General features: G+C 46.7%; 1 protein-coding gene across 2 annotated transcripts in view; it reads left to right on the forward strand.

The window, feature by feature from the left end:
• nmdyn-D7 (nucleoside diphosphate kinase homolog 7) overlaps positions 1-19249 on the forward strand; it is a 55830-nt gene that overhangs the window by 16334 nt on the left and 20247 nt on the right. For both annotated transcript variants that reach the window (XM_070532322.1, XM_070532323.1), the window contains 6 exons: positions 3240-3389; positions 4610-4728; positions 12924-12979; positions 14700-14802; positions 15944-16008; positions 18494-18562. In XM_070532322.1, the coding sequence (XP_070388423.1) occupies positions 3240-3389; positions 4610-4728; positions 12924-12979; positions 14700-14802; positions 15944-16008; positions 18494-18562 (562 nt within the window). The remainder of the gene's footprint in view (positions 1-3239; positions 3390-4609; positions 4729-12923; positions 12980-14699; positions 14803-15943; positions 16009-18493; positions 18563-19249) is intronic.

The raw sequence follows: 19249 nt of genomic DNA on the forward strand, positions 1-19249 counted from the left end.
CTGACGCGATGCCTCTTTTTATACTCCCGTTGCACCTCGAAAAAACTCCGTCAATTGCAAAGCAAAAAATTTAAAAAAGACAAAAAACCTCCCATAATTCCACGCAAAAATTCCGCTCGTACGGAGTAAAAATTCTACTCCGATCATACGGAGCATAATAAACTCCGAACCGGGGGGTCGCTAGAGGACAAGCCGTATACACTCCCACCTCGGAGTTACTTCCGTTTACAGTGTAGGGTGTCCGGGAATTCTACATCGACATGCCGGACTTCTGGTTCATCCAGCTGGACAGCTACTTCCGTATCAGCAAGGCTCCAGGCTCCGGCTTAGTTCCAGGCTCCAGCTGCCACCCACCGGCCCCGACTTCTACAAGGACTTGCGGGCAGCCGGCCTTGGTCGCTAAGTAACCTCGAGTGCTCAGTCACAGCAGGTCTTGCCATTCGAACCGTCGCGTCATTCCGCGCCTTGTCGTCCCCCATCGCATGCATCCACCCGTGCCGATCGTCAGCAAGCGCTGGCTCCAGCATCAAACCTCTACTCCGTCCGTGAGCGTCCTCCCCAGCTCAAAGGCAGCTGCGTGACGACTCTTTCCAAAGAATACACTGGGTCAAACGCAAGCGTTTTCCGCTATTGTACGGCCCGCCGCTCTCCCTCCTTGGACGTCCCCGCAAGCTATCCGCTTTCTCTTCGAGGGCCCCTCGCTCATCACCGATTAAGAGGCTGTCCCACCGGCTCAACTATATGCGTAAATCTCACTCTCTCAGGTACGGCAACGCCACAAGTACAACCTTCGCAATGCTTTCAGCGACCACCGCGGGCCTGATGCTATCGGTATTCAAGATTTCACCGCAAGCAGCAGCAATGGAGCCATCCGATGTTCTGTGCGGATGTATGACCTACCGAAGTTTTGTAGGAGCAGTTCTGCCATCTGGTTTCATCAGCTCGAGAATCACTTCTAACATCAACAACGTGAGTGACCAACAGTTGCGCTATCTTCACGCAAGTCGCGAGCTGCCAGATGGTTTTCTTTCGGAGCTCCGACTTCTACCAGGGCCGGGCATCTACGACAACCTGCGGCAGGTCGTAATTTCGCACTACTAGGATCACTGTGGCTGCGCCTCGCTCGCAACCTACGCTGCCGGTGCTGCCTGGTACACCTCTCTCGGATTGCGTGAACACGACGCTGTCAACGACGGCAGCATCTGCACAACCGCACACGCACCTGAAATTGTAACGCAGCAAGGATCAGCAAGGGCAACAAGGCACACACGCGACCCTCGCAGTTCTCCGCCACTGCCACCGTTGCATGTCGTTCGACAACACCGTCTTCTGCGTGTTTCCCCTCAACGGCCTGAACTCTCGGCACTCGCCAAGAAACGGCCAGTATGCCTCAACTATGCTTGCGGAGTTGCACCACACTGGGTGCGCAGACGTCGAGCACGCAAGGCCACGCCCTCAACGTGCTAGACAGTGCTCCCTGTGTTCAGACACTCTCAGCCACGCCCGCCATAGAGCTATTTGTGGCCCTCGCCGCAACACGGGCGTTTCGTGGACTTCTTAACGGACGTTACGAATTGGCACTCATGTATATAGACTTGAAGACTCTCTTCTTTCTATATGCGCGACTTTTGAACATGTTTTGGACATGCACATGTTCGCGCCGCCTCCCACAAAGTGATTGGAACTTCTGTTCATGCATTTATTACTTCTTGAAGTGAATATTCTGTATATCTTGCCCGTAATTATTTTACGTGGTGATTGTACTCAAATTGGCGCCTTCCTTTAATCAAGCTGCCTGTATTTACTGAGTGCTGTTTGTATGGTAGCGGGGACTGATAAACTGCCAGGCATAATAATGAAAAACTTTCTTGAAGTTTTCCTGAATGTCTGAAAATAAAGCACAGGTGAATTTTCGTTAAACAGTGAAATAACTTATCGCCAAATTTTCTGAAACTACCACAGTATACGTCGCACTGAGCAGTGCACCCTATTTTTGTCTGTAAACGGTGGTCAGTGACTCTATCAAAAGCTTCTTCAATATTCGACGCATGATGAAAGTTGCTTTGTCAGTGCTTAATCTTCGATAATTCCACCGTTTAAAATTAAGTTTACCTATAGCAATCCGAAACATTTTGACAATCAAAGTGGTACTAGAAAAAAAACCGTGTAACATAGTACATGTGCAAAGAAGAACGTTCAACAATGCGTCAGAGCTTATTCGTAGCGATTAGCTTGTGCTGTCAAGCCTAGGTAATACGTTCGGCCTGAAGCAAAGGTAGTCCTGGGAGGGGATCGAGACCTCACACAGCCTTGATACAGGCAACAGTGCAAATACCGATGTTCATCGCAACGCATGAGGTGGGGTTTGTTGTTTGTGATAACACAACCCTCCTCAGGAAAGAAAGAAAGAAAGAAAGAAAGAAAGAAAGAAAGAAAGAAAGAAAGAAAGAAAGAAAGAAAGAAAGAAAGAAAGAAGTACAAACCAATGCGCGCCAGGCTGCCCTGTGCTGTTCTCGAGCAGTTGTTTACACGGTTTCGTATACAAGCGATCCAATTAGCGCGTTTACAAAGGTAGCGACCCAGCTAACAATGGCGTCACTGGAGAGCAGCGGGTTGCGTTGTGCTCAAAATTTCACCGCTAATGAAGTTACCTAACGCGTGCGAGAACCCCTACTGCTCGTGGTTAGCTGTGACCTCAATTTGCAAACTTGTTAGGAGTAGAGCAACGCCAACTCCCCCCCCCCCCCCCCTCGTCACTTCACACCTCTTTCGGCTATCACACCTCTTTTGCCTATCGTTTCCCCGAGTGTCACATCAACTCGTTTGTTCGTGGATTTCGGATCGCAGTTTTCAATATACTTGGGAAAGGTTGCGTAGATATGTAAACTGCAGATATTCAAAGGCGATGGTTGGCGCCCGCATCAAGGAAGCACTAGGTAGGTGAAGGTATGTTAGACTGCACGCAAGTTGTCGCTTCGTTCTCGATGGTGAAACTTCTACATAGAAAGTTTATCCCATGTGGAGATCCGAAAGCTTAACAGCAACACACACACACACACACACACACACACACACACACACACACACACACACACACACACACACACACACACACACACACACACACACACACACACGCACGCACACACACACTCACACACACACACACGCACACACACACACTCGCGCGCGCGTACGCACCTCGGTTTTTGTTTCAATTTGCGGCTCCTCCCATGCAGCGCCGTGCTCGTGCTGAGACCGGCTGGTGTGAAGAGGCTGGGAGACGTCTGGGCGGCCGTCGAGGCAGCGGGGGCCACGGTCTGCAAGGCGCTCATGCTCAGGCTCACGCCCCAAGATGTGAAGCTGCTGAGCGCAAACCAGCAGGAAGTGTGAGTGTTCCCGCTTTGGGCACCTCTAGCGCCAGCGAGCGCCAGTATACCACACGAGTACCAGTAATTGCACGGAAATGTATACATGTGAGCATCCGCGAGTCTCAGCAGTAAGGATGCAAAGAAAGTAACAGGCACCTTACCGTTCGTCTTGTTGCGCTGCGCTGCACGGTACTAGGATCTGCAGACCATCGAGATGTTGCTCATAAAATCGGCATTTCAACGGCGATGGCTTGGGCACTGTTGTACGCGTTCTGCGAGACACGAGCATAGCGTATATATCAGAGACCTACTTCGGTGCAACGCGCCTTGGCACCTTTTTTGCGAGTGTCAGTTTAGGCGGAACTCATGTGAGGCCAGTTTGAAATGTTCCTCAAAGGGTATATCAGCCGGTGACATTGTGAGCTAGAGAGTCACCTATAAATAATCTTGCTGAGCTGTATAATTAGGTCATCATGCCAGAATACCTGCACGCACACTGAGGGTTTTTACACCTTTATGGGTATATAAACGGTGTTTGGTTGTCACACGGCCTACACCCTCACGTGTAAGGGGTAAGATCGAATTGTTGGCGGGGGCCAATGGAGGCATGCTTGCCGACTTTTTGTGGCAAGTAAAGGTTATGATATCTGTGACAGACGACAGCAAAAGTGCATTAAACTTTCTGTGCGCTCAAAACTCAGGATTATTCCGCAGCTTTCGATCACCCCTTTTCGCATAGCAAGTCTACTTAGGTCTTCCATTGTCGTGCGGTATAAAAGCTTTTAAAGTCCTAGAAGTAGGGGTGTTCCCGTGCGAGAAGCCAACAACCTTAAGAGTGTAAAAATATTTAGAATGTAGTTTGTAGGATTACTTTCCGACGTTTACTGGATTCTGCAGTGACTCGTACCGACAGAATTGCCGATACTTTTCAAACTTTTTCACGCCTACATATTCATGGTATGCTTTCACCGGATACACATAGCGGAAATCAGTGGATCCGCGAGAAAAGAGAAATTCCGCGAAATCTGGACAAACGGTTCAGAATAAAGAGTGGAAGTCGGTGGACAAGCAGGGATGTATTCTCTTTCAACTACCACTATACTCAAACATTGTCGCCTAACCCTGAGACGTCGAGTGCGTTTTGTGAACGCTGTCGATGTCTTATGCTGTAACAATACGACGTAGACAATGCGTTGCCCCGCTTGTACAATATTTATTTTCTTCCACCACACACGCAGATTCGACGAGGGTCTCTTAAGCGACCCAGCTGTCTGCATCCAGGTTCTGGGAGAAAGGGTTCTCGCCAGGCTTAGGAACCAACCAGTGAAGACGGAAGGCGGAAATTCGGGCCAGCAAGGTATGACTTCGTGGCCATAGAACTTTGTTTTCTTCAAGTTACATGCAGACGGAAGAGTGAACATTAAGTTGGAGGAAAAGGGAGAGCACTAAACAGCTAGCACTCTGCAGGTCCGGTAATCGCGAACCTGATTTAACATAAAGGCGTTTGCTAATGGGCTGTCCTACGGGTGCCGGTAAATCATTATAACGATCGACGTCATAGCGAGGGAATTGCCGTGGTGGTGCCGATTTTTGGAAGGCAGTTGCAAAAGAGAATTTTTAAGAACACGGTTCCCGTTCCATAACTACAGTCGTCAGCGTGCACTTGTCCAGAATGGCGCAATGCAGTGAAGCACGCAGCAGCGCGGTTTCGAAAATGTTGAGCTTTGTTTGGAAGAGTCTTCGTTTCGTTTCCATGCTGCTCGTCACCAAGTCGAACCATCGATATACACGGTGTATCCTTTGTAAATCCCATGCCTCAATGACATACTCAACTTACAAAGAAGTCATTGTGAACGGGCTTTATTATTTTTTGCTTTTTTTTTTCGGCAACCAAAGAGGCTATTCACAAGATGGCAGGCTGGTCTGCTGGCTTAATTGCTTGCTTGCTTCGTTCCTCCCCCCCCCCCTTGCTTTTGTCTATCTATTTATTCATATTTCTTGCTCATTTATTTTTCGCTTCTTTGGTCATTTATCAAACTCGAAGCATTGCTCACCGCTACAAATCGTCAAGACGCCTTCGAGGATAGGTCCTATTATTTTGCGTGCCAGCGAAGCACATGGTTTCAACATTTGCTGTTTCTTTTGAACCCTTATAGCGGACCGCACCGCATCCACTGCCATTGAATTAAGTTGGATTTCCATCTAAACGGGAGTGCTCGCCAAAGTACACTTCCCTATCCCTTCTTTTTTCCTACGAAATTTCAATAAGTGCTACAAAAATTTGGAGGATGCTAAAGCTTCGCCTTTAAGAGTGGAGCACGATAGCGTTCAAAGACCGGCCTTACTGCTTTTCATGCTTCCCGGCAACTGAAGCATATGTAACCATAACGTTTACCGTAAAACGCTGGCTGCGAACGCTATGCACGAAGGCGAGCTTTCTGGTATACAAACTCGGCCTCTTGCATGGGTCAATCTCCTGTTATTGCTTTTTACTTTTAATATTTCAGTCTGGGAAGAGATAACATAAAGGACATGCGCTGTCGATGTTTTTCTCCATTACATTTGTTTGTTGGCTGCCGTTCTCAAAATTCGGAGGAATAACATTGTAAATAATGAAAGACAAGGTATGGACAACTTTGGTGGTAGAGAAGTATAACGTAGAAGAGTCTAGTGCTAAGCCTTTTGGTACATAGCTTGACATACGAACAACCAATCCCAATCTTCGAAGACACGTGCAACATGACAGAAAAAGACAACCACGCACGCTGGTACTATATATAAACAGGGTTTAATGAAACACTTGGCAAGGTATATGTAAACTGGTAGCTAAGCGTCCATAGAAGCCCACATATCAAGAAAATGATGGCTCGTTGCAACCGTCGACATCTACGTATCGCGGGGACAACTAACCGCAAGCAAGAAGTAAATAATAAAAAAGTGACGTCACAATCGGAAAGGGCAGTGACGTCAAGATCTTATGTTGCTTGGTGTGAATGTTTGAATTTCTTTAGCGTCCGGCATTTCTACCTCTACGCCAGCAATTATTTTTCTTTTGAGGCTGAGGCGAGCTGGAGAGCTTGCGACTTGCCTCAGCTGAAACGCTGGCGTGTCCTTTAACTATAGGAGTGGCGTATGTCTTAATGTGAACACAATTAGTCTTTTATTGATGGCAATTGCTCCAGTAGCTTCCCTTAGGAAAGTGAGAGGATAGGATGGAAATAATTGACACTGCCACAGAGGTTTCAAAAACAACTTCACTTTTATTTGTCTAGAATAATGCAGCCGATATGATTGACCAAACATAACACCTTTCAATGGATGAAAAGTACTATGGCCAGTAGAAAGTTGTAATGTACAGCAACATATGCAGATACTTTTCACTGAATCATTCTTAATTACTTGCGACACCATGTATTTATATGCAACTGTTTTCAGACAAGACAACATTGCCCCAGATTATCATTTAGAAAAAACACTCGACTTACTAACGTTGCTACCCGTCAGACACTCAGAGCCTGTGTTACGGAGAGTAAACCAACATACCGCGATGTTTTTTCGCTGAGGGGAGCGTTCTGTATTTATCGTCCCCACGAGACAAGCACGTCGGATGCCGCAGCTCGAACTTGCACGATGACAAAAAAACCTGCGCTCGCACCTTTCACCAATGAATTCCGTTCGCTAGGTCACGCAAAATTTGAAGTGAAGCGCATGCCGCATTTTGAACGAACACACAAGGAAATGATGATGATGACAAAATGTATTTATTAAGGGATGGCGCGAAGGCCTATAATGGGGAATAGGAAGAGGAAGGGGGAGGCGTATTCAGAGCCGTCCTAGAAGCTGCGCGTCCTTGGCGAAAGCCAAGAGCGAGTCCAGAATGACCCTGTCGGAATCCATCGAGCCAGTTGCCGGTCTAATACCCTCCTCGTAGGACGACACTCGCAGCGCCCTCAGGTGGTGGTCCCGCTGCTGAGCGTGTCGCTGGCACTCCCAAAACAGATGGGCTGCGGATGGCCGCGTGGCCATGTCGCAGTCAGGGCACCTGTGTGGCGCCTGGAGCGCTTCTTGGTCCGCGGAGGCTGTGGCAGGGCCGGCTTCCTGCAATGGAAGGGAGTTGGGAGAGGGAGATGGAGGTTGTCTTTCCCGGCGTGGCCGGTACTGCCGCCACCACTCCAGTACATCCGATGTGAGGACGAAGCCGTAACGGAGCCTATGCAGCAGCACGTGCCCCGACCTGGGAAGACCCGCGGGAAGTGTGTCTGGGTCTGAGGGCACACTCGCAAGGAGTTCCCTCTTGCGTCGGTTGGCTGCTGCTCTCAGAGCCTTGTCTGGGTCATACGGGGCTCCATTTGTCGTGTTGCCTGTGCTGGTTGTGAGGGTTTCTGAAGGATCCCGGGAGACGACGCGGTCGGAAAGAAGGGCGCGCGCCGCCTCATGGGCTCTCTCATTTCCCTCGATGCCCTGGTGACCAGGGATCCAATGAAGTGTTGCAGTGACCCCGTGGGCCTCCGCACGCCTGAAGGCCTGCTTGACGAGGAGTACTTCCGATGATGCTGTGTGGCGCAACTTGCAGGCATGCAGCGCATACTGAGAGTCGGTGTATATATCGATGTGTTTTGCTTGCGTGGTGCTTGAAACTCTATCTAATGCCCAGACTATTGCGCGGAGTTCAAGTTCCGTTCTGTCGTCAGCATCAGCAGTTGTAAAGGTAGAATGCGTCTCACAAGAGCCCACTACGTGGTAGGCGACTGCTCCTTCGCTGGTGCGTGGGTCGAACGCAAGGAAATAAAAAAACTCGGATGAAACCGCCGCGTTCCAGTGAGCAACGCCATTCCGCACAACATAACAGCTTGTTTACACAGTCTTGCCAAGCCTTGCGCCCGAATCACTGGTGGGTATGGGTCATCAAGAACGAACTAACAAATTGTGAAATAGAAAGAAAATCAGCTTTTGTTGTTTTGGTACAGCAAACATATTTGAAACGGAATATTTATCTTATGGCAGTATCCTGATTTTTTTTCACATACATAGGTTTTCTAGTTTCAGTGTTTGTCCGCCCCTCACCTAGTCGCGCTTCAATCGTGCACCACTAACTGATATCTTTGGGGATAGGCTCTGGCACGCTTTTCATTCCAAGCTTCGCGACCTATTTTGATGGACCTTGCACTTGGTTCAAAAAGAAAAGAAAATCAACACGCGCATGCGCCATACAGCATCGTATGGCGCCACCAAAGCAGTCGTTAAAAGAACGTGAAAACCTTAAAAAATATTGGTGAATGACACATTCTAACGGCGGCACTTCCCCCCCCCCCCCCCAAAAAAGCCAGTTCTTTGCAAGATAGCGATACGGAGGGTGCGGTCACGCACTGAATGTGGCCGTGTTTTTGGATTTGGTAAGCTTCAATGACTTTCCTCTCGCATTTAGTGGCTCCTCTACCAATATTTTGAGCGTCTTCACAAACAGGATGGCAAGAGCAACTTCGGCAGTGAGCGGGCATGTTTGCCCCTCCACCTGACGTCACAGACGTTTCATATTCTTTTAAGCGAACATTTACGCAGCGTCCTGTCTGTCTGATTTTCACCTTGTTGATCAGTTGTGACAGTTCCGCGAATTCTATCTTATCTTTTGAGTTGGACACTTTCATTCTCTGTCGCTTCTTTATTAGGTCCTTTGTTACTTGGGAGAGCTTGCCTACTGGTTGCCTTGGTGCCTTGCATCCCACTTCAACTGCTGATTCTGAAGCAACCCTAGTTAAGGTTTCATCCATTACATCTATGTCATCTTCATCCCTCGGTTCTAAGGCTGCATATTTGTTTGCAGGTACCAACCTGAATTTGTCTGCTTGTACCCTTACTGCATCAATGTTGGCCTGTTTCTGCTTGACCAATTTTACTCTTTCTCTCTTCAAATTGAGGCTTAGATATTCCAAAAGAATATGACAGTGTCGAACATGGAATTTTATTTCTAGACTAGCAAGCTGTGAGGTTCCAGGGTAAACAGGGGCCTGGATACAAAAGTTGTTTTCTGGTCGACAATTCTTTTGTTTCAAGGATGGGGTTACATCGGGCACATATGAACAGACCAGAGGCGTGCCACAGGGATCAGTTCTTTCACCGCTTTTGTTTAACATTTTTATATCTTCTGTCCAAGTTCAGCAGGATGTGAAACTCTATCTCTATGCTGATGACATTGCATTTCTCTCCTCATCACGGGATATGAATACGTTACACCAAATTTCACAATCTTATTTGTCTGCACTCGAGTCCTGGCTGGACCGACTGTATTTTTCCCTTAACGCCAAGAAATGCTCGTTATTTGCGTTTCCATTGTCAAATCCCGTTTTCACTTCTCTTCATTATCGAAATGAGCCGATACCGCAAGTTGCAGCTTTGAAGTACTTAGGGATAACATATGATGGCACGCTAAACCGGCAGCAGCAAATCGAAACAAATGCTAGCACTGGAAAACGTGCAATCGGATTGTTGCACCCTTTCAGTAATAAAAAGACGGGTATGCGTAGGGCTTTGTTGCTGATGATTTATAAACTTTACGCACGCCCCGTTCTCGAATTCGGCAGTGTTCTTTTTTCAGGATGTGCAGCATACAAGCTAAGACCTTTAATATACATAGAAAAGCAAGCTCTGCATCTTTTGTCTTGAACTGCCAAATTTTGTGGCTAACGATATGGTTTATCTGGAGGCTGAAATTCTTCCGCCTGAGTCCAGATTTAAAAAACTTACTGTCCTTACATTTCTAAAGCTTTACGATGCCTCTCTCTCCCGTTTACAATCAGTTTTCATCAATTCTTCCGATTCATTTTTCAGGACACGCTGGCGGCGTTATCGACAACCACAAGTTTTTGATCAGACGTTGTTATCAAAACTTATCAGACGTTGTTATCAAAACTACTTGAAGGTCTCCTTCAAGATCACCTTCATCAATTTCCGTCTCACTTGGTTAATTCCACGGATGCAACACACGCTTTACAGAAGGCCAGAGTTGGTATCTTTTCAAATCAGCTTAATTGGTCTTTCGCTATCCGTTTCGCTGATTATAGCCTAATATTTCTTGCAGAATTTTTTGGCAATTATTCCGTCCATCATAAAATTGGGTCAGCAGAAATCTCAAATAATAATTGTTACCGATGCGCCTTCGATTTGTACACATTTAACTACTAATAATCAGTCACCTCTACAGACTGTATGTTCGACTCTTGCACCGGACAATTTGTCTGACGTCCGCCTTGTCTGGGTCCCCGGTCATAGTGCTTTTTAAATGAATCAGATGACTCGCTCGAATTGTTATCACTAAATGGCTCAGTCTTAAAAAGTCTTCCAGATTTCTCCTGTATAACAGGAGCTAAATTTCAATGCCTTTTACTTCTAAATTATTATGAATAATTCCTGCTTTCCGCAGAGGATTGTCGACACGTAAATTTCCAGTGGAACACAAGAAAATGCCTTTCAGGACAATGCGAGGTGACTTTATGAAGCTTCGGTTTGTAGAGTTCCCCGCCTAAATTTTTACCTTCATAGGTATGGTTTATCCATAACTAACTTCTGCTCTTTCTGCAATGAACTGGAAACTATGGACCATTGCTTTGTTTCTTGCCGTCGCTTCTCCTTCCTCCGCAGAAAGTTCCTCGTATTTCCAACTAGTATAAGCTGCGATTAGCGCTTACTACACCAAACATTTTGCCGTTTGGTGCCTGTCAATTAGGCACAAGCCATGGGTCAATGATTACTGCTGTACACAAGTTCACTGAAGCGTCAGGAAGCCATCGCTGCTCGGGTACCGACCGTGGGACATGTTATTTTAATTTTATCCTAAATTTGTGTATAGCGCCTCTAGAAAGTTCTGTGAGCCTTTACTTCGCTGATAGTTTGTTTTGAATGTTTGCCTTCGCCCCTTTTGGTATTTTCTTAGTTGCTCTTTCCAATCAACCTAATGTGGCCAATCCTCCCTATAGGTACGATCCATGTGTTGAGGCAACAACAACAGCAGCACGCTAGTGCGCTCTCGACCTGAGCGGTCGTGGCAACGGCCGCTCCCGGCATCCAGCGACACTGTGGCTGGCTGGCCTAAATAAACCGTGGCCACGGAGGCTGCCCACAGTTGTATATGTGCGTCTGTTAACATGCTGTTCCCTTGTTTCATTAGTGTCATTGCCGTGAGGCCCCAGATAACGTAACGTAGTTGTTAGTCGTTTACGCGATCCTCGGTTATTCGGACGGCTAATTGTCAACGGCAAGTATACGTCAGTGTACATAAGCGTGCAACTTTTTTTTTGTTTTTACCAAGCGGACTCCGCACAAGATTCGTATTTGTTCTTGCTTCATAAATGATAAAATATTCGGTATTCGATTTGTTTTCGAGGGTCGGTTTTCTAAAGTAGCCATGTTGAACTCGATTCTGAAACTTCACTGTGCGAATACCCCTAATAAAAATTGATCTCCCCACTTTGTTTTAGCAATAATGAGCAGTAGGGAAAGCTAGTGGCTAGTAAAATTTCAGTCACCATTCAATCAATCACCGTTTTTACCCCCTTGAAAGGACTCTGCTCCGCATTGGAGGTGCGTGCAGTGAAGCACAACTGCTTTTGAGCACATGCCTCTATCTATACTCATATTCTTCGACGTTCGCTGAATGACGAAGACAGCTGATTCAAAACAGTTACACGATTGGAAAAACTATCATAGCATACCCTTACTGATTGAAGGAAGAATGAAAACAATGCTGAGGCACCTCTTGCTGTAGGCAGCTGCTTACGAAAACACTTCCCGCACTAGGACTCGAAAAAAAAAATTCTATGACCGCACCCAGATCATCCAATGTCCATGGCATCTAGACAAAGACGCATTGCCTTCACCGAGAGACTGTTGCAACGCCAGACAAAGCGAAGACCTCATAGAAACGTGGGAGGCCAAGCTCGTCTCCGAGGACCTGGAACAACAACGACGCCTCGACGCCAGGGCCAAGGAGGCAGCGAAGGCCAGAGGGTTCCTGGAATGAGGAGACCTCCCACCGAGAGTAGAACCGGGGCTCACCCCGGAATACTATTTCCAAAATAAAAGTTTATTCCTCCTCCTCGTGAAACGAACTGTATGACTGGAACAAAGAAAAAAAAAATATGCCATCTATCTTTCTGGGCCGCAAAGGTACTATGGGATCGAGCAGGCGTCCCCAGTTGTACAGCTCCAGAAAATGAACCCGGACTACCGTGTAAAAAATTCCTTAAACTTACGTAATTAATCACTATATCTAAGTTTCGGGATATGTCGAAGCCAGCTGCCGTTTATATTATTATTATTATTATTATTGTTATTATTATTATTATTATTATTGTTGTTGTTGTTGTTGTTGTTGTTGTTGTTGTTGTTGTTGTTGTTGTTGTTGTTGTTGTTGTTGTTGTTGTTGTTGTTGTTGTAGCAGTGGTAAAGCAAATCTTAAGCATTTCTCATGCTTCTTTTCTCCATCGCGTTATTTGTCAGATGTGGTTATTCTTTTGATATTGTTCAACTTAATTCTGTTTCACTCCCTTTTGCATACAGCAGTCACATTGCAAACTCTATGCTGGATCTCAAAAGACAAGCCGTCAGCCGAGAAGGTTTGTACCAAATTTTACTTGTAACACAGCTCAAAAAAAAAAAAGGAAGGGCGCTAGTTCTTTGCGTTCTTATGTATCCCTGGCAGACAGTGCCTGTCAACTCCGCGGCCCCTATTTCTAAAACTCCCTAGTACTTCTGTTGTTCTGCCAACTCGTTCTGCCTCATCGGCGACTGCTAAAGCATCGTAGTAGCGCCTGGGACTTCGGAAGAAACGGGAGCTCTCTGGATGTTTTGTTGGAATACGAAAGGCGAGAAGGGGGGGGGGGGGGGGGGGGCTCGAAGTCGTCTCAAGATGACGTGTACATCTCTAAACATATATCCAAAAGTCAGCGGTCGCGAACTGTTGCTTCGCAGGAACTGAGTTAATAAAATCAAGAAGCCAGTGCAGAGTCTCAATCACTCTCGCAACGCTTGTCACGAGAAAAGAAGCGTATTGTAGTTGGAACGTTTATTTAAATAAAATGAATAAAACATTGTTTCCAACCCAGGAAACGGATTTATAAAGGCGGGGGAAAGCATAGGAAACAAGAGAAGAGTTAGAAATTGTCGACCGTTCCTGCGTGAAGTAGAAAACGGAGCATGCAGTGAGTCGAGTATGAGGCGTCGTCGTGAATTTTGATAGGATACTGAGGAGAAACCGCCGTGTTTTGACAGGATCGACGACTGAGCTTACTTGAGATTTCACGTCTTTAAATTAAAAATAGCGAAACCACAAGTAAGTCAACTGCCCGTATGTGTATGCACGTAGAAGCGCAGCATGTGTCATAAAAGTTGCCAAGCCAGAGTGTAGGAAGCCATATTTTAGGCAGCATTATCAGTTCAAGGTGGGCCTATAGCTCGTACAGCTCGTACAGTTCAAGTTGATTCTTCCATGAGCAAGCGTTTGTATCAGCAGAAAAGAACATAAAGCCGGTATGACAAAAGCATAACTTTTAATTCCGAAGCTTCTTTTTTCATTTGTAAGGGTTGTAGTTGCAAACATGGATGCAATAAAACAGTTGAACAAACTTAGATGACCTAGATGAAGTGTTAATTGGCTCAAGGTAAACGTCATTGATGAATGAAACGACCATCCAGGAGCACTTACTTGGCAAAGCTCAGAAGTAACGGGCTCTTGGCGAATTCAAGAGCGAGAGTGAGAGAGAGAGAGAGAGGTCGACGATTTACGCTGAAGCTCTTTGCGGAGTAGGTCCGAAATTGTGAAAAGATATGTGTGAAAGTATGCTGGCATGCCCACGACGATCACGTAGACGAATAACGATAGCTCTCCGCAGCACGTGATGATTCTCTAACTGTAGCTGTAGATATGAAACAGGTTTGAATAACTATCTGAGATGAAATGCGGCTGTAAATCATGGTAAGTTACCATCACAGTTCACAGCCTATTTGGCGACATATAGCAAAAGTGCAACGGATCGTGTGGTTCACCGCTGCTTTAACAGCACGCCTGCTTCCGAAAGGAAACATCTAGAAACTAAATAAGACACAGAAGTTATCTGAAGCAACATTTATTTTCATTACCTATATACAATGTCACCTTACGCGAGGGGTACCACCAGGTTCGTGCGGAGGATTTCCCCTCAAGTGGGATAGCAATGATGTACGTAGTACTGAGCACTCTACTGCTCGTTATTTATTTATTTATTTATTTATTTATTTATTTATTTATTTATTTATTTATTTATTCCCTTCTTTCTTTCGTTCTATCCTTCTTTTCAGGAATCCGTGGTGCTCTTTGGAAGCCAGTTCGATCGTCGCTGTAACACAGCGGTTTTCGAGAACACCACCTGCTGCGTCGTCAAGCCACACGTCTTCAGAGACGGTTTGTTCACATTTCTTCCTTTAACACAAACCGGGATCAACCTTCGAGTTTTAAGCTTGAAAGTTCTGAAAAGGGTTATTTCAACCTTACTCCAGCGCAGCAGAAAAAATTATTTTCGCTGTTAACAGTACATGGCACGCAGGCTGGCCCATTAATGCCACTACCGCGGAACTACAGCGACACGATAGGGGGGCGGCACAACAGTGGACGGTCGCAAAACAGATTTACGATGCGATGACTTCTTGACAGCCGCAAATATCACTTGCAACGCTGTCAGCCGTACCATTCCTCCGGCGTTGGACAGGCAATGGCACAAATTTCTTGTTAACTTCCCGGCATTCCCTCTTGTCTTTCTCTCGCTCTCTCTGCTAAGGTAGGTAGCCCCAGGTTAGCACGCATCATTGGAGAACATTTACCAGTGGGGACGCCGCTCACCATCGTGACGGGCTCAATGCACATGCGTACCCATAGCTCGCTGCATTCTCACTTCAAGGTCACGTGTTGCTGCTGCAAAGGCAGCCAGGCTTTGAAGGAGACGAACTGGTTGCGGCACGGACGAAACCGCGCGACAGGTCGTTCATAGCGGGGAACGCAATGTTAGCGAATGTGAGCGGTAGTTGAGGAACGTTCCTTTCGAACCGAAGCCTTCGGGAATTTGGCCTCTAGATTTGTTACTTATTTTCGCGAAGTCTGCCTTTGTAATAAATATTTGAAATAAGTCTGCACGGCATAAACAGCATCCGCAGGCCTCAGAAAAGTTTTGCTCAATGCTAAGGTCGTGTCGCAAGAGCTCAGAGCAGCTGTAACGTAACGATGTTACTCCAATTATACTCCTTTCTGCGACTCGGCAGTGGTATAAGACGCCTTCCCAATCACTGAAACCGGTCAGTCCAGTGCGGTTGATGATATGAAATAGAATAGAAAAAAAAAAGAATCGTTATGTCGTACCGACCTTGAACGGAAGAACTCAATGCGCGGCATGTTCGGCTCTGTTGTCTAGCTTTAAGCGATGTGATTTGCTAGCAATTTGGATCACCGACCGGCTCTTTTCCAAATCCTGCTCCACTAACGCGTCGCTTAGAGTCCACTTTGTGGCTTGTGCGAGTGTAAAGCTTATTGGGTTTTCTCGTTTGCATTACAGGGAATGTCAGCAGTGTGCTGCGGAAAATACTGACGTCAGGTTTCGAGGTTACGGCGCTCCAGATGGTAAGGTGGTTGTAGAGGACCGTTAGCGTGTACTTGTTCCCGCTTGCACTGCCCGCACCTTTTAACAGCGCGTTATAAGGGATACTTGCGAAATTGCCCCCACTGCAACTGCAGCTTGCAAAGTAAAGCAATAGCCACCATGGTTGCTTAATGGCTTTGGATTTGCCGGTGCTAAGCCCGAAGTCACGGGATCAAACCCTGGCCGCGGCGGCCGCATTTCGATGAGGGCCAAAGCAAAAAATCACCGCTCAAGCAGTCCGTACAGATGGTTAACCAGCGAAGCTGAAACGTGCGGCCCCGGTGTTTATCAATAAGTTAATCCAGACGGTTCACTAAACGACGGCTTGCTAGGCTGCCGGATCCTCGGTACGCAGCTGTTGCTCGCGCACGGCTGCGCGAGCCTGTTCTTGTGCCCGGGCTGCAGCATCGGCACGGCGTAGACGAGCTCGTTCCGGGTTCTGCTCGCGGCGTTGCTGATCAAAACCTGCCTGCTCCTCAGGAGTACATATGACGCGAAGCCTACCCATTCCGGTGCCGGAGAGAAACTGCTGCGCGCGCGCTCGGCTGCGACGGAGAGCAACGACGTCACTACTGGCGCAGCCAATCGCGAGCCTATATTTCGCTTTTTTTTTTGCGCGTGCGCTCGGGGTTGCGCCGGAGGAGTTTTCGGCGTTCAGGCGGTGGACGGGCAAGTTGGTCAGCCATATACCGCTTCATTGTAAAACACCCGTGCTACCGTGCATTGTGTGTGGGTTAAAGAACACGGGGTGGCGAAATCAGTCCGGAGTTCCCCACTAGGTCGTGCCTTACAACAATATCGTGGTTTCGCTTGTAAAACGCTAGATTTAATTTTGAACTTTTAATGTAAAATTTTTGGCCCTCTTCGAGCATCCCTGCTCCTTGCACACAAAAAAAGCCCGCACATCATCAAAATAAACCAATTGGAGCCCACTGAATCTCGGCCAAGCTAAATCCAATACTTCTGCGCTCGGCAGGGAAGACGTAGCGCTTCGATTTCAATGCTATTCCTAATCGTGCTTCGCCAGTGGTAAAAGCAGCGCTCCGCGCCGTTATCACCGGTATCGGCTCGACGCGAAGTGTGACTGATAAGAAAAGAACAGAACTGAACGAAAGGAATCCTTACGTTATACCTGTCCCGCTCTCATATTATTCGGGAGACAGCGGGAGGCAGGGAACAGCGTAAAAGCGAATCCGCAGTGCGCGCTCCTGTAGGACCTCGTGATTGGATACCCGTCTATGTGCTCCATGACCTTACCCTACTCGAAGTTGTTTTGTCATATCATGCGCAGAATACAACGTGAACAACGAGGATTTTGGAGATCGACAAACTGAAATGAATAATTCTAGAACTAGTAGCACGAGCCACTATATGCGGGTGTGATCCGTCATTCCCGCACAGAATTAGTGAGCCCAACGGAAATTTTTCAGGCAGTGACTCAACCTGCTTGCTTCTCTTTCTCTCTTTCGTTCCTTTTTTCTTTCTTTCTCTCTTTCTTTATTTCTCAAATGAATACTGCATAGCAGATATACTCCTAAGTAATGTTGTTAATAACTTACGTACGTCGTATTTTACCGTCTCAATTATTTGCCCACTACGTATACTCCTAAAAGCTGAGAAACGTTTTGCTATATCCGATTACGCACACGTCCAGCTCGAAAGAGAGATAAGGCTTCCGCATGTGCACGTACATAACGTGAACTTTTCGGCAAGGTTATATGTTTTCCATAATGACGGTTGCACTTTAGTATTTGTGTTTCGGTGAGATCGTTTAGCATACGAAAGTAAAATAAATACCGACAAGCGGAGGTCTCAGGAGATTACCCGAGATTATAATAGAGCAGACGGCGCAGGATCTCCGGGGCACCCAAGGGGATCAAATGTAGATGCAGTCCGGGTTCCAGCTTCGGTGTGCTCGTTGTCTCTTTGTTGTCATAAAGGCACCACCAAAGTATACTAAATAATTACACGCTGCTTACGCTCAGTTCTTGCCAGAATTCTCACTCCCTTTCATCACAATACAGTGCGCGTGCTCCGCCACGTTACACTTCTGTACTGCGGCGCAGCCATTATAAAACGCATATGACATCTTTGTCAACATTTCTTCTGTCTTTCTTCTATTCTTTCACTTCTCTCTTTCTTCTGTTCTTTCACTACTTTCCTTTCCCTTATTACTGCTCTTTCTCGTTCCTCGCCTCACTAAACTTGCGCATAAAAAATTGGTTGCTAAGCGACACTTTGCAAAATTGTTTCGCCTGCAGGCATTTGGACCTCACAGTGAATCAATAGGCATGTGGCTGTTGCCCCAAGTTTCCCAGCCTTTTTCGTCCTTCAAAGCAATTCCCATGGCCATTTCTGCCGCAGTTACTTTTCGAAGAAAGCTTGTCACTTTCAGGATCTGCAATTCCCGTCTTTCCAAGTGCAAGCGCAGTTGTATTTCTTATCCTTCTTTCTTTTACAATGCAGTTCCATCTCGATTGCGCCAAGGCGGAGGAGTTCCTCTTGGTGTACAAGGGTGTTGCTCCAAATTACACCGTAAGTCTTTCTTTCCTTCTTTTTTGCCTTGTCAAACGACGTAGCTGCAATATCGGTTGTTTATAGAGATGTATTCTAAAACGTAGCGTTCCCAAATGTCCCCCAAGTTTCCCCACTTACTCCACGCGCCACCATTTATAGCCAGGGTATTCAACCGAAAAGTTTTCGGATTTGGTTTGGGTTCACGTTCAGCCTTCCGCATATCTTCTGGTTCGGTTTAGGTTCAGCTCCGGTGCAAAAATACCGAACCGGTTCAGACGGGTTGATAGCGGTTTAGAATTTGAGAGAAATGAAATATTTAGAAAACGTTTCTCGGCCTGGACCTCGAATTTATGTGACCGAAATGTGGTTTATTTGTGTCCTCACGTGACACGGATTGTTGTATCCCTGATGTATATAATATTACGCAACAAAATTTCTACACTGCGACCCGAGGCACGCGCGCGCGCTGTGGTTTGTTTTCGAGAGCCCGCAGTACCCAATGCGTTGGAAAGACGTTTAGTGTCATTTATTGGCGCGGGGAATCTGCTTTACGCCTGCGTCTACCTCGCACGTTGAGGTTGAAGGAACACTGAGGTACTAATAACTTAATATGTGACAACGACACAGGCTTGTATGACAGCTGTGTTGCCTTTCCAAAGCGTTGTGCTGTTCTGTAGAGACACAGACCTTGGAGGAGGACGTGGA

This window comes from Dermacentor albipictus, chromosome 1, assembly GCF_038994185.2.
Source record: "Dermacentor albipictus isolate Rhodes 1998 colony chromosome 1, USDA_Dalb.pri_finalv2, whole genome shotgun sequence".
Taxonomy (NCBI): domain Eukaryota; kingdom Metazoa; phylum Arthropoda; class Arachnida; order Ixodida; family Ixodidae; genus Dermacentor; species Dermacentor albipictus.